This window comes from Colossoma macropomum, unplaced genomic scaffold, assembly GCF_904425465.1.
Source record: "Colossoma macropomum unplaced genomic scaffold, Colossoma_macropomum, whole genome shotgun sequence".
Taxonomy (NCBI): domain Eukaryota; kingdom Metazoa; phylum Chordata; class Actinopteri; order Characiformes; family Serrasalmidae; genus Colossoma; species Colossoma macropomum.
This window is the reverse complement of record NW_023494792.1, coordinates 42005913-42031820: the sequence shown is the minus strand read 5'-3', so window position 1 is coordinate 42031820 and position 25908 is coordinate 42005913. Positions and strand designations below refer to the sequence as shown.

The 25908-nt window shown below is 37.5% G+C and overlaps 1 protein-coding gene across 1 annotated transcript in view; it reads right to left on the bottom strand.

The window, feature by feature from the left end:
- The window catches only part of magi2a (membrane associated guanylate kinase, WW and PDZ domain containing 2a), a 312951-nt gene that overhangs the window by 52480 nt on the left and 234563 nt on the right, over nucleotides 1–25908 (bottom strand). The window contains exon 11 of the mRNA XM_036577226.1: nucleotides 5189–5220. Within this exon, the coding sequence (XP_036433119.1) occupies nucleotides 5189–5220 (32 nt within the window). The remainder of the gene's footprint in view (nucleotides 1–5188; nucleotides 5221–25908) is intronic.

The window sequence follows — 25908 nt, the reverse complement described above, 5'->3', positions numbered from 1 at the left end:
ACACAGCGCGTCATAATATGAGATAATGTGGCGAGAGATGACAACACGGCATATGAAAAGTGACACATCAAACAGCTGATGCCCACCCTGCTCACTACACTCTCCCTCCTTCAGGAAGAACTGTGTCACTCTTATAGTCACGTGCAGAGATTCAGCACTCTAACACACACTGAGTTGGATATATAATGGTTGATAAAAAAAAGAACAAATAAATAAACGTATCCAAAATATTTTTAAGACATTATTATGTGTAAAAACAATATTAGGCTGAAATCTTATCTGTTTAGCCACCATGACAACTTCTGTTAGGACTGACTTTGGAACAGTAGCTATTACAGAACAAGAGTTCTTAAGTTTGTCGTCTTATTCTAACTTCAGATAAGACAAGAGCACAGTCCTAACTTCAGGACAACCCCAGTGGTGTCCTAACTTCAGTTTTAACCATCCATTTCTACTGTTTTTAGGTAACTGTGACAGGAAGCATAGTTCAGTATAACTTTAACTAGTATAATGATGTTATATTTATCGATTGTGAGATCCCAGACACTGCAGACACTGATCTTCACCATCTCCTCTTATTACCTTTTTGTGTTAAAGTTCATGAAAACTCAAATGAAGTGTTACAGTGATGGTGGTGAATAATTAGACAGAGTTGAATGTGTGGTTGTTTAAAAGAAAGAACAACATATCATGGCTCGGAGGCCAGCTAAAGTTCTGGGAAATGGAAAATGAAAGGAGCGTCAACACTCTGACAAACAGCAGGGGACGCTCTCACAATATTCTTAACCTCCTCTGTTGATTCTGTTTTGGTGGACTTTTGAACAAATGAAGGGGATGCTCCTCCCACAAAGGTATCCTTTTATAGCAACTGTTGCCAAGATGGATACATTTAGCAAAGTATCCTAGTGAACTGAGGATAGAGTTTAGATTTGCTACAAATCACTGAGTTTTTTAGTTTAAAATGCTGCGCTACTGAGGCCAAACTGTGTTGTTGTAGCTACTCGAAACTGAGCAAACTGGACAAAAAATCTGTCACTATGCTAACATCAGCTTGATTACAGAGCAAATAAATGAACCTGATCTATCCTACATACGAAATAAACATCTGAAATGAAAAACAGTTGCAGTGTAAGTATTTTGACTGAAAGTATTATAGTGTGTCGTTAGGATGAATGTGATTTTTACCAGATTTCTGTAAAGCTTGTCAACCTAGCAACAGTAGGCATGAATGACGGTATGCAACACAGGGACTTAATGACACATGCATAAGCACTGAATCATGTAAAGAAAGCAACACTTAAGTATTATAAACAGCTTTGTGAGTATAAGAAAAGTTGGCATATGCTGTGTTTTTGAAATAAATAATACTGTATTGCTATTAGGGCATTTATAACACTGTTATGAAGCATCATTCCTGAGTAATGGAACTACTTTAACTCCAGTAGAAATACATAGACCTGAGAAACTTATGACGTCCATCTTATAAATTTGTAGACTCTTATGTCAATAAAACATCGGAATATCATATTTCATCTCGCAAACTGCTATGAAGCATCGTTTACAAGTAATGGAACTACTTTAGGTTAAGCTGAAACATATAGACCTGATACACTGTACAGTGTTCTTCTGCCTTGCTTTTTAATAGTGTTATGAATAGAACAAATGTCCTTCACATATAAAGGCCTTTATGGCAACACAATGTAATTTACACAGTATGTTATCTTGCAAATAGTGACATAACCTGTTTATGAATACACAAGTATTGCTCTATTAATTTATTCTATAGTGCTTACATATGTTTTATGAAGGCCCTACATAGGCAGCCTTTAAATAAAGTGTTACTTACTATTACTATATACAGCATGTTTTCTTATACACTACACATGTATTTATGTATGCATGCTGTCAGTCAAAAGTTTGAGTACATATGCTAAAAACCGGTAATTCATAATGATTTACATTGTAGAAGCTTATTCAGTAACATTTAAAGAAAAATATTAATAAGTTCAAATCATTTATATGGTTTAAAGCATAGATAGTCATATTAAATCTAGCTTCAGGCATGTTCACTCAGACATTATACCCATATGCATACTATACGTATGCTTATGCAGTGCATACACACAGTTATGCTGCTTTGCATGGCTTAATTCCAGCACAGCACAGTCAGTTTTTAATCCATAGCTAACAGCTAATCATTCCGAGTATTAATCTTCTATAATGTGACTGTGAGACTCCCCACGTAATTTTCACTGGTGAAAGGAAATGGGCTGTTTTCATATCCATCTGTGAATTGTCCTCCATATATTAGGCTGAATATTAAAACTCAGCTTGATATGAGTCTCTGGGCCTTTACTTCACTTCCTTTAACAACTTTTGTACCCGTTATTTGATTAATAAAGGAAAAGAAGAGGGGAAAAATGTTTCTGCTGTTGCTTTGGGCTGGGGGAAATTCTCTTGAGGCAAATGATCTTCAATTACACCTTAGCCAAGAACTGATAGCAATTAAAAGAAGAAAAACGGAGGAACTAAAGAGGGATAAGGACAAAGGAAGAAAACAGAGATGAAAAAGTACAGAGAAACTGTACTTAAGTTAAAGTATTATTGCTGTGTGTTTTTACATCAGGCACGTGTCAATATAAAAACATAATATCATAATAATTACCCAACCTTTTATCACAGTTTATGATATTTTTACAATGATATTGTTTTACGAAAAAATACCACATGTATAGCATAATATATTTACATGCATGTTCTAAATATCATTTTCAAAAGCAATAATGTATTGTGGTTATACAGTACTGTGTAAAACACAGAGACCCCCTTCATTTATTTCATTTCTAGTCAAAACAGCCTTTAAGTACAAGTGATTCATTTTTCAGCATCAAAGAAAAAGCAGAAAACATATATTTAACAGAATATGACACAGTAGTCTCTTCTAATCTTCAGGGATATTTTTCCACACCCCTAATGTTCAGTCCAACTAGTTGGTTGTATTTTTTGCTTCTCACAATCCACGTGTTCCAAACACATACAGTGATGTTGAGGACTGGACTCTAGGGTGGTCAGTCCATGAGAACACCTGCAGCTTCTTTGTTTGATTTGTGAATGTTCTTCTTTTCTGTTTATTATCTTTTCTCAGTAATGACTTCTTGACAGCTACATATCCTTTCCAACTCACAGTGGAAGGATGGACAGAAACATTTAAGGATTGTTTCAGATCTGAAGTGAGAGTGGAGCTTGATTTTCTCCTCTCTCTCAAAGATGAAAGCTTTAAGTAATGTTTATCTGATGCTCACAGTTTTGGTGGTCTACCGTGTCTTGCATGGTTGTTAGGGGTCCCAATTCTCTCTGTATTTTTTAATCATTTTTTGATCTCCAGTTTTGAAAACTCCTGCTTTTTCACTAATTTTCCTTATGCGAGTGGATTATCTCATATCTGATCTCCTCAGAAATAATTCCTGAAAAAATGAATTACTTGTACTTAATGGCTGTTTTGACTGGAAAGTGTAGTCTCTGACTTTTGCACAGCACTGTGGTTTGTGAGAATTTCTCTATTTACCCCAATATCTATTTACCTGATAAATATGTAAATATTGGGTCTGTCAAAGTTACAGCCAAAAATGTTTAAAAACATTTTTCTATTCTGACTCTCCAAACCATCCAGCTTCAGTGCAGTCACTGCAATTAAGCTGAAGTTAACTTCGTCTTCACTAGCTTCTTATTCTCATTTTCAGTTCCACCTTAAATGGCACAACTGATGCACCATTTAATGTGAAACGGTAAATTCAAATAAAAATCTGGCAAACTGATCAACAAACTTCAGCCTTGATGTGTAACTGATGTGATAAATGTGTTTGTAACTAATGCAAGAATGAATCTGGCCAATGTTCCAAACACTGTTAGCATTTACTAAAGTAAAGCACTGGGGCTAGGCGGCTATTACAGGCAAGAAATCTTGTTTCTCTCCTGTCTTGGCATGCTGTGGAAACATGTATCATCATCAGGTAATCACATAACCTGTAATCAGCATAAACATTGTGTGATGATAGCAATTAGCCCGCCAGGAAAGCTTTGGCCAAACTTAAGTACAGCACTAAATTATAGCACTAATGCCATGAAGCTTCATCAGTTTCTGGTAAACCTAGATTCCCAAAATGTGTTGTAATGATATTAGTTTAAAACTACATAGCTTCTATAATGCAGATGTTTCGTTTGGACACATCTTTACTGCCATCTGCAACAAATAAAAGCTATGTACTTCACAGTCTCAATTTAACCTAAATTTCCCCCACGTACACCAAAGGATCGCTGATTAATTTATCCAATAACTTATTTTAAACACTTACACCATTTCATGTAAATATTTTACATAGTTTTTTACTTAATTTTCAAGGTGCTCTTATCTATAGTGATGGTTTTATCTACTATGCTTCACATGAGTGAATTGTAAAGAACTGAAATGCACAGCACTGGCAACTGCTGATATATCATGCACCACTTAATTATTGGATTATCTGACAGTGCACTGTCTAGTGGGCAGGATGAAAGAACACCTTGGGAAATAGCTATAGACAAGCATATAAGAAGTTTGGGGAGTTTTATAGTGTTAGGGGAGTTTTGGGTCTAGATGGAAGAATATTTCAGGGTAAACAGAATAAACTTAGACAGGAGTGGTATAAATCATATGTTAATGCATGAGAAAAGTGCAGATAAATCTGGAATCCTATACAGCATGTTTGTTAGCTTAGAAATGTTATTGAATGGGTTAGTGAGAGTTCATAGATATAGCACTACCAGAACAACTGGGTCTAATTCAATGGCTAATGATCACAACAGCACTAAAAGAATGTAATTATGCCTTCAAAGTCTGATTCAATGCATATTGAATAAAAGAGTTTCACTTTTTAATCAGGTTGTTTTATGTAGTAATGCTATATCTGTCATGAACAGCAATCAATATCTTCATTTCGAAAAAGAAAAGAGGGTACTTCAGAAAAAAGGCACTGCAGCCACTGTGTAATTACTTGAGTAATTACTTAAAGCAGGTGTTGATTAGCCTCTGCATCCATGGTTAGTAATGAAATAAGCTTGTATTTTCAAAAAGTTACAAAAGTGGTTAATTACTGACGTAAAAACATTGGTAAATTAGGAGCGCTTATGGTTGGGTTATGATTCATTTTACCTGCTTAGGGCTCTTCCAAGGTGAAAAGTGACCTGCAATGGTAAGAGAACAAAGGCATTTAGCCTAAACATGTCAGTGTAAAGTAACTACAGTGGTGCCCACTACACTAGACTGGGCAAAAGGTGGGGTGCCAAGATTGTTTCAAGCAAATAAAACAAAGGAAAGCACAGGAGCAACTCATACTGCCAATAGCGATGCAAATCAGGTAGACCGTTTGGGCAGAGTAATAAGTAATGAGTGCTTTCCAATTTAGTTAAAAATAAAAATAATAACAATAACTCTCCACCAAACACCAGCATTTCGAACAAAAAACATCATTCTCCATCAAATACCAGCAGTCTCCAAAAAACCATCATTCTCCACCAAGTACCATCATCTATTTATAACAGCCTGATTAAAACATCTGGTCCAGGCCAATATTTGTCAGACTGTTTAAAAGAGATGTGACCATGTAAATGCTTAATTTGCTCCACTGACCTGCATATGGAGTTGCATTATGGTAATACACCATATAAAATGACAGCTTTTTGACACCAAAACAAACACAGTGACAAAAGGCAAAAGGGGCTGCAGTTCTGCTCAGAGAAAGAGGCATCCTTCATGTCAAACATTTTGGGAGAAGTAGACACCATTATAAATTTAAACAGAAGGAAAATAAACTGTGGGAAACATGGATAAACCTGTGTCATGGAGGGGCCGTGTCACGTTATAAGGTCAGATTATGCTGGCATGTGTGTAAACCGAACCATCAAAGGAGGCACATAATAAAACTGTTTAGCTCAACTGAAGGTTAGAATAAATAGCCAAAACTATGAAGAAATTTTTGTTAGTTTTCTATTTTTAGGCCCACCTCATTAGTGCTTGGTTAGTGCTCCCGCTTAGAAAATGCAGTAGCTAGCAAGAAAACAAGGAGCTACCAAAAAAATAAATAAAAAAAAAACAACACTGGGGCTCCTGAAGGGCCCAACCATGTTTGCATTGGTAGATTACAAGTTTGATCAGTGGCGATGCCAGAACCATTTGTGGCTGGGAGTTCAAAAGAGCATAAGTGTCCTTGCTCTCTCTGTCAAAATCAACAATACATGAAAAACGACTTATATAAAGATTATTTAACTAATTTGAATAATTCCGTACCACTTTGAGTTGCATTGGCAATATTTGGTGCCTCAGGGGCACTTTCACGTCTTTGTGAATATATACAAGCTGAAGGTAAATCGGTGAAAGGACATTAAAATCCAATGAACGGAGCGGCTCGTAAAACTGCTATGAGCACATAATCACATTGCTCATTCAGAAAGAGGCTTTACTGCAGCAGCCAAAGAGCGGCTAAGCTGAAGGAGAAGCTTCTGAAGTGTAATCACAAAACACACAGAGACACTAGCGCTGAAGAGCACTCCGCCTGTGCTAAAAGCTAAACAATAACAGCTAACATCAAACGAGGGAATTCATGAATATGTGCCCCCTATCTGTTTCAGAATTTGGCCTTGAAAGTCTGTCACGCATACACACACACACACACGCACACATACACACACACACACACACACACGCACACATACACACACACACACACACACACACGCACACATACACACACACACACACACACACACAAACACGCAACCAGCACCATGTGTTCCTGCGTCTTCCTCTCCATCTTTCGTGTCTTGCCACAGTCGCCCTCCAGGACTAAACAAGGCTATGCAAATCGACTAGATGGAATTAGTGAGTTCCTCAGCGAATTGTACACAGACACACACACATACAGTGCAGTCCAAAAGTCTGAGACTGCAAAAAGACTGGGGTTTGAAAATCTTCAACACCTACATTCTCCATCAAACACCATCAATCTCGATTAAACATAATCATTCTCCAACAAACATCAACATTCTCCAACAGACACCATCATTCTCCACAGAACACTATCATTCTCCAACAAACACCATCATTCTCCAACAGACACCATCATCCTCCACAAAACACCATCATTCTCCACAGAACACTATCATTCTCCAACAGACATCACTCTCCAAAGAACACCATCATTCTCCAACAGACACCATCATCCTCCACAAAACACCCTCATTCTCCAACTTAATTATTCTCCAAAAAACAACACTGTCATTCTACAGAAAACACCATCATTCCCCAAAAAAACACCAACACGCTCCATCAAACACCAACATTCCTCACCAAACATCACGATTCTGTTTTGACAGTTCGCTTAATAATGTCCACAAAAAGAACTAACAAGGCAAAATAAGCAGTGTGAAGGGGAAAACATTATAGATTTTTAAAAATAACCACAGTAGGGTCCAACAACACATAATAAACAATAAAAATTTTTAGATTTTTGAAAAAATTCAAACAAGAACAAATGAAAAAAAAAAGTCTAATGAAGAAGAATTATTCACCATTCTACACTATTTCTAAGTTACTACTTAAATGTATGCAAATTTCAGACTTTGACCGTGTCAAAGCCTTTGTACAGATTGTTTTTGAATCTTATCCGTTTAAATGAAGCAAATGAATCTCACACATAATATCACTGATAAATACTGATACTGAAACCTTGAGTTTCGGCCGATAGTGATACTGATACCAATATTGAAACCTTGAGTACTGGACGAATCTGAGGTGATATTTCTTCTTTAAAAACTGCTATGCTTTCGAAATGAGCTATTTATAATTGAAACACTTCACTTAAGATGATCTCCTAAAGGTAGACTATCATTCTGAAACAACTTAAACACTCTACTACCCCACAAGAAATAAAATAGATAACAACATCACATCACACAGTAGGAGTGTATGCTATTTCAGGACAGATTTGTTACAGGACTGGATCAGAGTCATTCTTTTTTCCCCCCTCAGATAGTCCATCCAGCATCTTCTACTCATACCAGTCTAATACTCATACTGGGTATTGGAATGGAGGCAACTCTATAATGCACAGAAAATGAACCAATCATCAAAACTAGGAGCCTTAATGAGTGGCAGAGAAACACAAAGGGGAACATAAAGAGCAGCCCAAGAGCTGAACGACAATGAGTCATCACACATAAAGAAAGAAAAAACAACCAATCATGCTTTAACTGCTCCGCTGAGCCTCACTACTGTCTCATATGGCAAAATCAGGCCCGGCTCAGATAGCAGAGTTGAGGCTTTCAAAGGAATATTACAATGTTTTTCAATCTAACCTCCATCTGCTGAATTTAGTGTATGGTCGATTAGCACAGACAATAATTTCAACACGTTTTCCTGCACTTCGAAAAGAACAGAACTCCTCATTGCTCAAAACACACTTACAATAGAAACCAATGGGCAGTTGCACATCTGCTCACTGGCTTCTATTATAAATGTGTTTCAGTAAATGTTTTTTTTCTCTCACTCAAATTAAAAATGGGGATGTTATCAATGTGTGCTTATGTGATGCGAAATGCCACTGATTTTTCAAAATTGCAACATAATTCATTTCTTGAGATGTACACAAAGTCATTCAGAGTGGTTCAATAAGAAATGGTTCATTGTAGATAAATTTACTGACTCTTTACTGACTCTTACTGATTTCTTTACAGTGGTGTTGATGTCACAAATATACACAAACAACATAAATATATTTTATTTACTATCCAAAATTATGAGTAAACCTATTGACGATGGTTAAATAGTGGAAATCTTGAAAAAAGTTTGCTTTGAGGACTGTTTTGCCTTAGCATGAACTGTATGTACCTCTCTGGATGTTTAAAATGTTTTAGGTGGAGAGCTTCTCAAAACTATCATAGAACAATGTTAGACTTCAGGCAATGTAGTAATAACCATGGCATGTAACAGCTGTCTGTGAGAACTTTCAGAGGCATTAAACTCTTCAGACTTCTGGCTCCTATCACCACCACTGTGAACAATTCTGACTTGGTAACGGAGCATTTCACATCAAAATACTCTGACTCTGACCACTGGATCATGGTCATATCTTAGCCATGTAATTATGCAGGCATTTAAGAAAACATTCCCTTTAAGGAGATTTTGAAGCCAAGATACCACAAACTGACACATTTGAAAAGATATGACCTGGTTTAAACACTTTTTGGCTATACCTTTGATTTTCAGTACATAGTTATTTATTTGTAAATTTTGCTGTCGGGACAAAGCCTCATATCTCAAAAATGGTAAGATAATATTTCATTCAAAGTAATCTTAGAGCTATTCGTCCATTCATCATGAAATTTTCACACAAAGTAAAGAGCTGGCATTTTCAAATTATGTAAAACATTTAAAAATTGACAAAAAATAAGTTACAAGTTTTTGTCCCGACAGCTACATCATGTAATGTGAATTAGCCTTCCATTCGATTTATATTCCATATTGGTTTGAGGCTGCACTTCTGACCTCATTTGTTTTGATGTGAAGAAATGACTAAAAACTTGGCAAAATTGCAAATAATTTGTGTCTTTCCACAAAAAAAGACACAGCAATAACTTTTCATCAAATTCAAATCATAACAAAATATCTCCTTTTCTACTTGCACGCAACACCAGTGTGGTAGAGTTCAGAATCTGCACTTTCCACATGATTTCTCCACTTGTTTAAATGAAATACGAGCAAAAAAGAATTCATTTAGAATATCAGCTTGACTTCGTTAACACAAGTGATAATTTTGATTTTCAATGGTTAAAGAGGGAAGGATGGTGAGGGACACTAGAGAGTGTTATTCAGTATTCAGTGTATCTGAAATAAAGTTCACTTCAGTGGTTGAATCTGTGGTGTTCTTTGGTTTTGATGAATTATGACTATTTTACAGACATATTCTGTCAAATGATATTTATTTCAGTGTGCAGACTGGCTAGAACCAAAAACTCTTTCTCTCTTGCTCTCTCTCGCTCCCTCACTTTCTCGTTTCTCTCCATCTCTGTTCTCTCTCTCTCTTTCTCTGTCACTCCATTCCTCCTCTCTCTCTCTCCCGCTTTCTCTATGTCTTCGTCTCTCCTTCTTTATTCTCTCTCTCTTTAACTTCTCCCCTGTGTTCTCTCTTTGTCTCTCTCCCTCTCCCTCTCTCTCTGATCATGTGTGCAAGTCAGTGAGAGGTATTTGAAACGCACTGTGTGTAATCAGGACATCTGATGTCCTTTTAACGCCAAATCAACACCTCGCTGCCCAGCGCACGTTATTACAGTCAGAGCCAGTTTCATTAGCTAATCGAGATTTAAACCACACTCTGACCAGCTAACAGAAACTTCACCACAAAAACAACATAAACAAGAAACCCACTCAAGCCAAGAGACTGACTGAGACATTGTTAGTGTCCCATTAACATGTGTTTAATCCTGAAAAACAACTCAAAACATTTAAGGCACATATCCTATCACTTTTTTTGTATTTGAGGTCCACTTATGTCACCATGCTTGTGGTGAGGCTCAGCTAATCACTCTACAGAAAGTAAATAAGTAAAAATAAAAATACAAGAAAAACCAACTGAAATATATTAAATATACATAAAATATACACAGAATATATACAGAATGTAGAGACAATATACATTTTAAAGTGACTAAGTGACTCAGTGTTGTTATTTAAAGTGACTTAGTACTTTTAAAGCAAAGTATTTGTAATGATCCATAATGAATTTACTTCCAATATCATTTTTAATAAAACAAATGGAAGTGATGTGGCAAGTGAACTAGAAGGCTCTCATTGTTTGGAGCACGAGAAGCTGCTGCTACTCATCTGCGATAAAATGCGCAGTTACGGTGAAATAAGATCCAGTGGTGATGGATGACCGCGCAGCACGTTACAGCTATTCTACCCGTTTTCTTTAGTGATTTTATAACTCCGGTTTTGGTCTCGTTGTAGAGACGGGGGGATCGCTGTGTCAGTAAAATATCTTTGAGATGGGTCGTGTGAAACAGCGCGAAAGCCCTGTTTTGTAACGACTGAGAACCGGCGTGCAGACTGCAGGTCACATAGCAGCGATGCGTTATTCGCATTTATAAGCAGCGCAGTTGGTTTCCTGGTACGTTAAATCTGCAAGGAGAGACTGTCAAACAGTAAAAAGTGGCGAATTCTCCCGTTCCACCTTAAATGGTGCCGCATTTACATTCGGTGCCTCAGTTAGAATTTAAGGTGGAACGGGTAAATTCGAAACAAGCAGCTGGAGAATAAGAAGCGACTTCAGGCTCGTAAAACAGTCGAACGTTGAGAGACATTTAACTGATCAACTTCTGAAGTAGTTTTCTGTCGGAGATGGGAGGAAAGCGGCTGTAGGCGAAGCTTAAAGCAGAGCGAAGTAAATCTGCGCTCTCGTTTATATTGTTTAGTCTATACTAGGACATTAACACATACTGAGACATACTGGACATTAAATGTTGTGGCTCCCAAGGTGGTTTGATTTATGTTAAAGGACAAAGTGGCTCTTCTTATCATTTGTGTTGTGACTCCTGATCTAACCTGGCTTTTAATGCAGAGGGAGCCGGTCGGATTTTTCGCTCATCCAGTTGTGTTTTTGTTATGTGCCGCCACAGACTGTCCGGGCGCTGCACTTATCCACTTCCAAGTTCCGCCTTTTGCGTTCCGTCAACATTACGTTATAAATTAAATATTTAGAAAATCGAGAGAATCATTCACGTCATCATCTAAGAATCGATTTTTCCCGCACCCCTAATATATATATATATATATATATATATATATATATTATAAGATTATATATATAGGTTGGCTGCTTTGTATTTTGCAGTCTAGGCTGAAACACTCAGTTTAGCAGGGCTAAACTATATGGACTGGGTATTGACATTTCACAACATTTACACACCACATTTCCATAAAATTGGCCCTTTAAAAGTCTTCTGGCTGCTTGCACAAACAATAATAAACATTTATCTTAAGATGAACAATTATTGGAAAAAATTAAAACTGTAATGTAGACTGGCAAAAACTAAAGTGCTGAAACTTAGGACCAAAAACTCAATTAATAATTATGGATATTTTTCACTATTTTCACAACTTATTTCCCTGAAGAGATTTTATGCAGCTCACTAAAGAAAAAGGAAGAATTTAAGGGTAGAATTTTCATCAGATGCGTTTTTCTTATTTCAGATTTTTTATGTTGTTTTTCCCAATATGATAAGCTCAGCAAAAATAGAAATTATGCACTACAATTTGCTGAAAAATGCCATATTTACACTGCAAAAAATAGTATCTTGTAAAGTGAAATTATCTTAACTCTAGTCTATCTATCTAACATTTCTTATTTCGAGATAGTTGTGCACTTATTATAAATTATCTAGCTTATTTCTCAACATTTTTACTTGTTTTAAGTAATTTTACTAAGTAAATTTATCTCACTATATTGGCAGATAATTTTGCTGGTTTCAAGCACATTTCTTAAAGCAAGCTAAGTTATCTGCCAATGTTGTGAGACAGATTTACTTTATGAAATCACTGAAATCAGATGTTTGGAAATAAGTCAAATAATCTTAAAATAAGCTTACAACAATCTCAACAGAAGAAATATTAGATTTATTGACTAGATATAAGATAATCTTACTTCACAAGTTACCATATTCTGCGGTGTAAGTTTCTTCCCTGTAGCGGACGTGCTATCATTCTCACATTCTCTGTCGTATTGCAACTAATTGTCAGGAAATCAACAACATTTTACCAGGCATGTTCAAACTTTTGCAATGACTGGGTGCATTATTCATGAAAATGATGAACACATTAAAACTGATACATTCAATGCATTACTTTTCTTAGTGTTGTCCTTATCTAACCCTGACTGGCCGGTGCAGCTGTTGAGATGTAACCTGGCAGCAGCTGTGATTGGCTTTTTGAAATGTTCAAATGCAAACTGCAAAAATGCGCTGATTATATTCAACCCTGGTGTAGTGAATAACTACACACACACACACGGTGCCTAGCCAACTCATCTAGCAGCAGAACAAGCTGCCAAAATGGCTGCCTGATTCCTCTGGCTGGACGCCCACCTCTGAGGATCAAACCGAGCCAATTAAAAAGCACTCCGGATTAGCAATCTGAGTACAAACTCGACAAAAAGCCCCAAGACAATTTAACAGAAACCATCCTCTAACTGAAGTGATATTTATGTTGCCGTGCTCCATCTGAACCAAACCCAAGACCGATTAAAACATTTACGCTGTCTACCTGCAGGGCCAACCACTCACTGCTGAAGGCTAAAGCTTTAGCCGTTAGCGCTGCCAGCACACAAACATGCCACATTAAAAAGCAGCGTATTCAAAGGACTATAGCTGTACATGTAAGCTGGTCTTGCTGAACATCGTTCTGAGAGAATCCTGATTCCTGCTGTACAGCTAAAATACACCGCCTGGCCACTTTAATAGAAACACATACCCAATAGCTCCACTATAGGCCTACAGGTGTACAGTTCTCATCTGTTGCTGCACAATTGATCAACCTTTATCCACTCCACTCATTACTGGTCAGTTTCTGACCACAGGAACGCTGTTGAGCAGATATTATTTGAGTGTTGGACCTCAGTACAGCAGTGATGCTGACATGGAAGTTGTCATGGCATTGTATCAGGTGTGTCAGACACAGCCACCACTCAAAAATATCCAGCCAATAGCAGCTCTGTGGTCAGAAACTGACCATTAATAAAGGGCTAGAGGATGATTATCACAAACTGTGCCAACACAAAGCCAACAGGACCAACATAGTTAATCCAGTATGAATGCGCAGTGTGTGTAGTTTTACAGTCTGACAGTAATAATTGTGGAGTGATTTTAATCCAGTATGAATCTGCAGTGTGTAGTTGTTACAGTCTAACAGTAATAATTATTAAGTGATTTAAATCCAGTATTAATCTGCAGGGTGTATAGTTTTACAGTCTGACAGTAATAACTATGAACTGTTTTTAATCCAGAATGAATCTGCAGTGTGTAGATTTTACAGTCTCACAGTAATAATTGTGGAGCGATTTTAATCCAGTATGAATGTGCAGTGTGTGTAGTTTTACAGTCTCACAGTAACAATTGTGGAGCGATTTTAATCCAGTATGAATCTGCAGTGTGTGTAGTTTTACAGTCTGACAGTAATAATTGTGGAGCGATTTTAATCCAGTATGAATCTGCAGTGTGTGTAGTTTTACAGTCTGACAGTAATAATTGTGGAGCGATTTTAATCCAGTATGAATCTGCAGTGTGTGTAGTTTTACAGTCTGACAGTAATAATTGTGGAGTGATTTTAATCCAGTATGAATCTGCAGTGTGTAGTTTTTACAGTCTAACAGTAATAATTATTAAGTGATTTAAATCCAGTATTAATCTGCAGTGTGTGTAGTTTTACAGTCTGACAGTAATAACTATGAACTGTTTTTAATCCAGAATGAATCTGCAGTGTGTAGATTTTACAGTCTGACAGTAATAAGTGTGAACTGTTTTTAATCCAGTATGTATCTGCAGTGTGTGTAGGTTTCACAGTCTGTCAGTAATAATGGTGGAGTAACTTTAATCCAGTATGTACTTGCAGTGTGTGTAGTTTTTACAATCTGTCAGTAACACTGGTGGAGTGAATAGTCTTCTGTAATTTGCTGAACCTGAAGCTCCCTCAGTAATAGTAGTTCTGTTCCAATCCACCTCTCTCTAATGGAATAATAAAACCTGCTAATAGACACAGATGTGTCCTAGTAGTATTGACTGTCTGTGGGAATTTGATTAAATTACACCAATACTTTATCTAGAACCAACTGGCCAATCAAATTCACCAATATTACATTACACAACCTCATTTAGGAAAACGAATCCAGCTCCAGCAGTGCTTTAGCATGTGCTGTAAAAGCCATAAAAGTAATTCGCTTGTGTGTGTGCATGTGTGTGTATGCGTGCGTGTGTGTGTGTGTGTGTTTAAACACTATGTCGGTACACACCCAGTGAGTTGCGTCTGAATGGATGGGTTAGATCCGCCTTAATGAGAACATCACACAGTCTGAGATAATTAGCTTTATGATGAGACGCTGTGAGAGTGTGTTTTCTTAAACCAGCCATAAACCAGAGTCAGCTGCTAGCATTATTACACACTTAAGGACAAGTTATTAATTTTTCAGGAGATATTTCAAAAAAGATTACATAATCCACTTGCATAAGGAAGGGAAAAGTCAAAAGAACATAAGCGAAAAAACAGCTTCCAAAACTGGAGCTCAAAATACCATAAAAAGATATGGAGAAAGTGAGACTCCTAACAACTGTGCAAGACCCATACACCATCAACACTGTCACCATCAGATAAATTTAAAGCTATCATCTTTGAGAGAGAGGAGAAAATCAAGCTCCACTCTCACTTCAGATATGAAACAATTCACAGGTGTTTCTGTCCACCCTTCCACTGTAAGAAGACAACTCAGCACTATGAGTCTGAAAGGACGTGCAGCTGTCAAGAAGCCGCTACTGAGTAAAGGAAAAGGCTACCATAAATTTAGCTAAATTTGGAAATTCTTCCTTCAGAATATGGTTAAGAATGATCATTGAGAGTTCCTGAATACAGGTATTCTAGAAGCTGAGATTTTTGGTTTTGACTGAAGAGAAAAGCTGATTTTGAGAAATAACAATTTTAAAAATAGGCCTCAGAACTGCTCTATCCAGTACATTCTCAGAAAACACGCACCGTTTGTGTAAATATTGTCATTAGTACAATGGATACATGCTTTTCAGTGATATATGACATGTACAACAATGTCATATGACATGACATAGTTGTGCTGAGCGTGGATGGAGCTAAGCCTTCATTAAAGTAGCTAACTTAACTAATTAGACATGAACTGATGTGAATCAATATCTGCCTGTTGAGTTTTGAAATCTCTATGTTTGCAGTTTAAAAGAAGACACATTATAGATGCAAATTATCTGAAATGATCTGAAAAATAATTGGTGGGACCAAGATTGTTAATTCAGCCTGTAGTGTTCAAAATTGTGCAAAAAAAAAAAAATGTTATGCAAATAAGGCAAATTTTTTTTTTTGTCTGTAAAAACATTTCATTTGAAAGACGTAGGCTATTTTACATTCTAAGAGTTCAGAGACAGAACGCAGTGACAATCACAATTGCTCAGGAAATGTTGGCATCAGGCACTTTACATTCTTTTACTGTCCAAAATCACCGTTATGCTTTCTTTGATAAGTCACAGATTTGTCCACTGATTAATCGAATTAGTCCACTGGAATTTTCTGCCTTCTGTCATGTTTCCTAGCTACGACCAGGGCAAAAAGAGAAACATCTGAGGCATATTTACAGTATTTATCATAATTTATCACATTTCTTTTTTACTGGCAAAAAATGTAGTCAACTCAAGCAAGCACTACTTTTACAGTGGTGCTTAAAAGTTTGAGAACCCTTTAGAATTTTCTATATTTCTGCATAAAATTGAAATATTACACATTTGTGATATTTGTTTAATTTGGTTCTTTTTATCTACTGTTAGGACTTGTGTAGAAATCTGATTAAGCTTTAGGTCAAATTTATGCAGAAAAAATTCTGAAGGGTTCACAAACTTGCAAGCACCACTGTATGGAAAGACTGACTATACTATTGACTATTCTATTCCAATGTTTTCTTTTCCATCAGGACTTTTTTATTTGAAATGCCACGAGACACATAAAAACATGCTGATGGAAACCTAGCTACTGAATGAAAGCGAACAGCCACCAATTAGCACTATGCAAATTACATCATGCCAATTTGTGGCTACTAGCTTCCATACATTGTTAGCTACATTAGCATGTCTGATGTAGTAATTTCTGTATTCATATTGCTCACATCTCCCTAAAAGCAGACAGACGCTCTCTGACAGGGATTCTCTGATTTGTATCTACTGTTACATCCAAATGTCAGCGAGTGAGAGAGAATGTGCTCATCTGGTCTGGGATCCACTCACCCACAGAGAGAAGAGAGAAAAGATACATGGAGACCTGTATGTGTGGCATCACAATAAGCATGAAAAATAAGTAAAAAGTAATAGTAATAAAAGTAGGAAAATAGAAATCAATGTAGTCATATGGACAAAAGAGAAAGATGGGAGATGGGAGAGAGAAAGATGGGAGAGGGAACAAGAAAGACAAAGGGAGAGAGAGAAAGACCAGAGAGAAAGATTGAGAGAGGGAGAGAGAGAGAGAAAGAGGGAGGAAGAGAGAGAAAGTTCGAGAGAGAGAGAGAAAGATCGAGAGAGAGAGAGAGAAAGATCGAGAGAGAGAGAGAGAGAGAAAGAGAGAGAGGGAGAGGTGTAGTCACACTATCAGAATAGAGAGAGAGAGAGAGAGAAAGAGAGATGGAGTGGACATACACGGAGTGACACAATGAAAAAACGGGCCAGCTCAGTTCCACAAGACAGATAGAATGAGAGAGTGAGGGGAGCATGAAAAGGAATAAGAGAAGAGACAGAAAGAGATTGATGAGCATTACTGGAGACAGAAGAAGAGGGAAAAAGAGAAGAGTGTAGAGGGAGAGAGAGAGAGAGAGAGAGAGAGAGAGAGAGAGAGAGAGAGAATTGGCATCACACAGAATTCTTCACTCAGTTACAGTGAGTAAGGGTTGGTTGATTCAGTGCTGCTCTGTAACAGGTTGGCAGGGCAGCTGGAACTGGCTACAGTCACTGCACTACACTCACTGGAGATCGGGACACAACCGCATTGACCTCCTTTCTTTTCTGCATCCTTATCCCTCATGGCCACATGGTGAGCAGTTAGATTAGATCCCACTGTATTCAAGTAATTGTGCCCCAAAGTCTGAAAATTAGTATATAACATGTTATTACTGAAGCCCATATTTTCTGCAATTAAGCAAACTTTTTTGTAAAATTAATTCAGCTAAAGGATTTTAGTCTATTATCCAAGTCTGTTAACAGTCAGAAAAGTGTTTTTAACTCTGACTTTTGACCAAGTCAGTCGAACGATCCATATAAAGTGACTGCTTATACCACGTATAGATAGATGAACATCACAAGTTTTTTCCACTGTTGGTGTCAGAGAAGAATTTTCTCCACACACTGCTAGTATAGCACAAGAGCAGCTCTGCATCCGCGCCAAGAAGACCATCACATGCAAAATAAATTAGTATTTTATATACAGTTTAGAATATTATAGAAAGTGGAGTGTGATTTGACTGGATCTCTGTGGAGTTTATGGTGACACTTTAGTTTGAGTGGTCCTTTTTAGATGAAACAAACACCCAACGGACTCTCAGTAACATGTCAAAAACATATGAGGGTAGGATTAGGTTCTGGGTTGAGGTTAAGGTTAGGGTTAGGATTAGGGCCAGGATTAGTGTTAAGGTTGGTTTTCGGTAAGGTTGGGTAAGTTTGGGTTTTGAGTAATGGAAGTGACATATTAACAATACATCTACTTAATGTAAGTAATGTAGCAACAGAACATCTACAAGATATTTACTTCAATGTATTCAGATGCTGCACTACTGCTACTTTAATGATATGTTGTAGATGTGTTACTGATAATCTGTTAAGAGTTTAATAATTAATTTAATAATTTAATTACTTATGCTTCACTCATGCACTACGTAAAGAAAATAGACTCAGCACGAAAAAAAAAAGAAAAACAGGGCAGGTCTGAAGTGCTTGGGTTTTGATGGACATAAGATGAGTGTCTAGCGCAGGCAGTGTGGACTGAAATACTGATTATAGTCTAAGCACATATGTTCTGTCAGATGGACGACTACAAAATACTTCAGATATTATTGTTTTTGAAGACCACCTGAAATCAAAATGGACATTTTTCACCTTCTTAGTTCATGTTCTTGGTCATTTTAAGCACAATCCATAGCGTCATGTCATTCAAAAGACGAATGTCTTGTTTCTCCATAATCTTTGATGGAAGTGTAGTGACTTTTGACTATCTCTAAACATCGTCTGACATTTGGTTGCATCACCGTGTTCCAGCAAGAGAACATCAGTCACCTCCGCTCATGGCTGCACGTGCATTTATGATGACAGACAGCCTCCTTGTTAACATGGGATCATGTTAATGTGAGTGAAGTGGTTCAATTATTTTGCAGTATTTTTGCTGTTTTTTAAAGTTTTCTGAGGCTGCGAGGTGAGTCAGCTGATGATGGAGAGATGTGGAGACACACTCACAGTCCAGCTCTAGCTCACACAGGTTAAGTAACTTTATAGATGTTACAGATTCTACTGACCGTCAGAGTCTGACTCTGTGCTCATGTTGGAACACCTGCTTTTCATGATCCAATGAAATCTTGAAGAACAAAGTCATGTCCTGCCCACATTTATTTCCTGCCCAAGCGTTCTGCTTCACTCGGAAATACGTCACGTTTAGGAATAAATATGTGTGTGTTGACTTTATGGGTAGTTTTGAGAACACGTATTCGAGTGCTCATTCGGACACGCCAACGAGTATTCAAAGCCTGCAAATGCTGTTCAGGTCAGTGCTACTTACTGTATGTCATTAAAGAAATGGTTCACAAAAAATGAAATTTACACAGTTTATCAATGATTAATAGACTTGCTTGTGTGCTTTCTGAGAGAGAAAGATAGAGTGTGTGTGTGTGTGTGTGTGTGTGTGTGTGTGTGTGTGTGTGAGAAAGAGAGAGAGAGACAGAGAGAGAGAGAGAGAGAGAGAGAGAGAGAGAGGGATAGAGAGGCATAGAGACATAATAAATTTATAATCAGAATGGATGGTCAGTGTCCAGAGCTCAGACAGAACAGGCAAATTGGTGCATATTAAAGAAGTGGCTCAACATTTCAGTGGCCCAGTGACAGTTTTATTAGGCTCTGTAGTGGCCTGGCTGGACACTTAGAAATTCTCTCCCCAACTGGCCTCCCACTGAGGCTTCAGACCCTGTGATGTAGTAGGCATTGTGGAGGTGTAGAGGGTACTCTCACTAGGACACTCTAGCAAGAATGTAGAGTGTGTTCTCACTAGGATTCAGTACTGAGGTGTAGTCCATATTCTATTGCAGAAATATGATCATAGACGTTTGTAAAAACATTTGGCTCACCTCAATGTTATTCTGGACCACCTCACCAAATGCCAACAGTACAGTTCAGAGTACAGATGTAATATCAGAATCAAACTTAGTAACTCCGCTCTCTCCACACTGATTTTTGATCCGTACTGATTGGCATGAATCACAAAGGTTTATGAATCTAGACAACACAAGGGAAGGTAGGCTGGAGAGAATGTCAACACACAGATGGTAAAGAGACACGCCCAATATGTAAATATATGGTATTAAGAGCCAATAGGAATGATGTGAGTTTTACTCAAGAAGGTTGCAATGACCAGACATTTATCAAATAAAGCTGAGAGTCTAAACTAAATTGTAATAAGTTTATTCAACCATCAAACGGGATCTTTGAGTCTGAAATCATCAAAAAAAAGTTATGAAAAAGCACGAAAGTCGAAATCATTTAAATGTTAACCTTTATGCTGTCTATGACATTAAGCCACACTAAATTTTCAACAATCTTTAAAAACAACTCACTATTGGCCTGTTTGTATTTGCATGTAAAGTCAAATTAAATAAAAATAGTGAATATAATACATTTAAATAAAGTTACTTTAACTCAAAATATGCTGAGTTAGTATTTCAACAATTCATCTTTGATCAATGATGAATGGGGTAGACAGAGGCTGATAAATTATGCAAAAGATGGGTTACAGTATCGATTCTAAACTGATATAGTGGAGCTTAAATATAGGCAGAGCTCATAAATTGGCCAGAGAGTGAATGTATAAGTTTCACGTTTCTAATATACACGAAGGCCAAGGCAGAGTGTTGAAGAGAAAAACTGGCTAGGAATCCTACTGCTTCACTGAGACCAAAGAAAAGACAAAATAATTCTGAACAAAGTCAGTGTTGAGAGCCATGCTTTGCTGTACTGACACTCAACAGTTTCCTCAATACTGCTGGTCAGAGTCTTCCTCTAACAGATATGTCCAAACTGCGATGCTTAGCATGCACTGACCTTTCTCTCGCCCCATATGCCACTCATGGCATACTGCACAGACAGATGCTATGTTCACACACTACTAACACGTTACAGTCTGTTAGCACATCAAGGCTAAGTACGCAAGCATATGCTACATTGTCACGTTAGCTTCTCGGTACAGTCTGTTAGCAAGTCAAGGCTTAGCACACAAACAGATGCTATGTTAAAGCATTAGCATCTAACTACAGTCTGTGAGCAAGTCATGGCTAAGCACACAGACAAATACTATGTTATCATGCTAGCATCTCACTACAGTCTGTTAGCACATCAAGGCTAAGTACCCATATGCTATGTTAATACGTTAGCATCTCACCATGTGAGTCAACAAGGCAAAACACACAATCTGTCTGGATTAATCAGAGCCCAGACACGAAGCAGTTTGCAAATGCATGGACCAAAGAACAGTATTCAGAAGCAAATTGCTGAAGTGAGCTCGGGCCTGAATGCCTTATGGAAGTATGGAAAACAGAGAGAATGCTTTATACAGAAATGTTTTAAAATAGGAAAATTATATATGCCACAAAGCAGGATGGTATAGCAACCCTGCTGAAAAATTAGGCACCATTAAAAGTTTCTGTTGGTTCTTGGAGGTGTCCAGTAGTCACTAATGGTCACTGGGGCCAGGGCACTAGTGGTCTTTATTGGTAACTGTTGTTCTAAAGTTTATAATTGTCTTTTTTCAGCAGGAAATTGCTCAGTTTTCTTCTGAAGCAAGCCAGATTTGAATCACCTGCTTCATAACTGGCATCCCTTATTAATTAAAACACTTCCATTATTATGTCTGATAGCAGTAACTGGTGTACGCATCTGTCCAGTACAAAAGACAGCATTAAAATTACAAAGTGTATGAGCATTGACAGTGTATATACGTTAGTCATTACTATAAGAATGTGTTCTCATTTAAGCCATTCATATAGAACAACTGAATTTAGCATGATGAGGTAAACTGCCAAAGAACTTGTGATGAACAGTACTGATTTGAATTTTTCAACTAAAAGCTCAGGGGTTGCACCAGAGCCGTTTTACAGGAGTGCAGTGGGTGGCCAGTCACTAACCCATACTGACATGTCTTTACATCAGGCTATAGCCTATTGTTAACAGCAGTGCATTCATCACCCTACCTATTCCAAGGCTTCTGCTCAGTGGTAATACAAAACAATAGCAATGAAACAGAATACAAGATTCACATAAACACAGCCAACACTTCACTAAACAACAGCACCCTTTGCTATAAAACACACATCCACTCATCACAGACACAACTTCTGCCCAATGAAGACAACATAATTGTGTTAAAATCAGTCAGACAGCTGAGATGTACAAAGATGAGGAAAAAGAAAACTTCAACAACTAAACATAGCCACCTTAGCTATGTTTAATGTATGTCTCACCTTTAATGACTTGATGCATTTAAAAAAATGTTTGCTTTGGCATTTTGACAGAGAATTTTAGTTTTTGTAGCTAGTTAAAGAGCACTGTAGGTACCAAATTCGCAGACTACTGATGACAATGATGTTATGAAAATTGTTTTGTGGTTTTTGGCTTTGGATGAGTAGAGAATGACAAACTCTACTCTATCAGGGATGGGATCTCACTTTTACATGTTCTCCAGGTACATCTTTTTCCACACCTCAAACTACAAATTCAAACAGTGGTGCGCAGATAATGGCTTGAAGCAACAGCAGATAGTAAAGGATTTGATTGAAGCTGATTTTGATTGTGATTGGAGAGCTGAGAAAATAAGGTGGAATGATTTGATTGGCACATAATACATAAATAGCACTCACAAAAAACAACAAATACAACAATTACAGACTGTAGTCCATCTGTTTCACTGCATACTTTGTTAGCCCCCTTTTACCTGTTCTTCAATGGTCAGGACCCCTACAGGACCACTAGAAAGCAGGTATTATTTGGGTATTGGATCATTCTCAGCACTGCAGTGACACTGACGTGGTGGTGTATTAGTCCATCAGGGGTCACAGGACGCTGCCCACAGGATGCTGTTGACTGGATATTTTTAGTTGGTGGACTATTCTCAGTCTCTCCAGGAGCACTGCTGTGTCTAAACCACCTGCACCAGTGCAACACACAATAACACAGCACCACAAGTCAGTATCACTGCAGTGCTGAGAATGATCCACTCAAATAATACCTCAAATAATACGTGCCTGTGTAAGCTTCGCACTGTTCACAATCAAATTTGGATTTGTCCATTTAAAAGCACAGCATTTTGTAATGTTATAGCTATTACAGTTATATGAGTGAACAAAATAAGCTTCAAAAGAGCATATTTATTACTTTTAATAATTCAGTAACATTATTTTCAAAGGTTCACATGAACCTAAATCTCCATGGAGTGAGTACAGTTTTCAGTTTTCATCAACAATGTCCAGTGAGAGTAGCAGTGGCTGCATGTTCCAACCAAGGACTGTGTATATATCTTATGCATCATATGAACAGTCAATGATTTTAGCTCCTCTGTGATTGTAGCCTCTCGCTCTCATTCATATAGCTCATGGATTCTTCTTACAGTGGAGGCTCTTGAGGGGAACTTTCCACTTTGCTGTTGCTTTTGTTATTTTGCTGCTGGTCAGTTTATCCATAGGCCTCCGGTGAATGCCGTTCAGTGTAGTCTGCTGAAAATGCTGAAGGTATCACTTTAAAAGCCATTTAAAAGCTGTATTTAAATAGTCACAGAGTCACAGCAACATATAGCGTGTGAGCAGCTGGGCTTCAGCCTGCACTACTATGGATGGTTAGAAGGCTGAAACTAGGAAAATGCTTTATAAACGTTAATAAAATAATGCCGTTATAAATGTATCACCTTAAAGCCTAAACTTTGACAGCCTTAAAAATATATAAGCTAAAATGAATCATTTTAAATCTGTAATATGTGACAGGGATATTATACCGTCTGTTGTGTGAACTGCATAAAAGGTATGATAGCTAGTGTTTGTGTGTGTGTTTGAGAGAATGTTTAGACTGTGTGATTATGTGAAAATGAGTGTACTGTTAGAATGTGGCTGTGTGTGTGTGTGTGTGTGTGTGGTGTGTGTGTGTGTGTGTGTGTGTGTGTGTGTGTAGTGTCTAAGCCAGAAAAGCTTAACCAGCAATCATGTCCCTCATTACCCTCTGACACACACACACACACACACACACGCACACACACTCTGACCTGCTACAGTCCAGCACACAGCGGCTCTCTTTTCTCCATCTCGCTCTTCCTACGCTATCTCCCTCATTTTTCTTCTTCCCTTGTCTCTCTTATTCTTTCTTTTAACTCTCTCCACATCTTTCATCATTTTCTCTTTCCATGGGACACAGTATGTGTCACGCTTTCTCTCTCTCTCTCTCTGGTTTCTCTCTCTCTCTTTCTCTCTCTTGTTTATCTCTGCCTCTCTTCCTCTCTCTCTATTCCTCTCTCCCTTTCCCATTCTTGCTCACTCCCTCCCCCTTTACTGATCTTTTCTTCTCTCTCGCTTTTTCATCTCTCTCCCTCCCTTTCTCATCTCTCTCCATTCCTCTCTCTGTTTCTCATTTCTCTCTATTCCTCTCTCTCTTTTTCATCTCTCTATTCCTCTCTCTCCTTCTCATCTCTTTCTACTCCCCTCTCTCTCTCCTTCTGATCTCTCTCTATTCCTCTCTCTCTCTTTCTCTTTCTGATATCTCTCTATTCTTCTCTCTTCCTCTCTTTCTCTCTCTTCTCATCCCTTTCTATTCCCCTCTCCCTCTCTCTCTTTCCTAGTCTCTCTCAATTAAATTTCTATTCAAAAATAACTTTATTAGCATGTCTGTGTGACGTATTACCGAAGCATTGTAAGAGTAGTAACGAACAAATTTGTATTTAACGAAGACTGTATGAAAACCGTATGTCGGATCAAAAAGCTGTATACAAGCACACCATTCCCATTTAGAATGAGCAATCCTGGAGTTAAAGAAGAAGAAGAAGAAGAAGAAGAAGAAGAAGAAGGAATATAAATCAGATAAGAATAGTGTTGCACACTGCTTTGCAAAGGAAAATCAATAATAATTAACAAATTAATTATGTCTGTAATTAACAACTAATTTAACAAATATGTTGTGTAGTTGGGGTATGGGGGCCTCAGGCAGTGATAGGTTGTTTCGTATTCCTCTCTCTCTCTCTATCTCTCTCTTTCTCTCTCTCTCTCATAAATCGGGGCTATTAAAGTTCAAAGGTTTTGCTGGATCAGTGTCTGTTTTGGAGGAGATATAAACTGTGACTGGTCTGTACTGCATCGTCAGCCTGTGTCAGTATTCATCAGTCACATAAACAAACCAACATCAGCTCGTGCAAAGCTGAAATTGGCTTTTTATCCATAGCCACAGATATGGGTGTCACCAGAAAACATAAAAAAGGAAACAAGTGAGAAATAATTAATGTCATAACAAATATAATATAATAATAATATCAAATTATTATAACAAGTGACAAATGTGACTTTTAAGGGTTAAACTAGAGCTCGCCCAAACAGCATTTTACAGACTTTAAATACTTTTTGATCTTTCTTAATTAGTACACAAATACTCAAAATCACCTAGTAATATTTTATAGTGTTTTTCAGTTTTTTAGTCATCTGTCTGAACAGATGCTTTTCCCTTCTACTCTACACTTAGAAATATGATTTTAAAGGTTCTTTAGTAAAGGCAGTGGTTCTATTTAGAACCATAAGTTATTTATGAAAATGGTTCTGTACAGCAGCAAAAAGGCTTTTG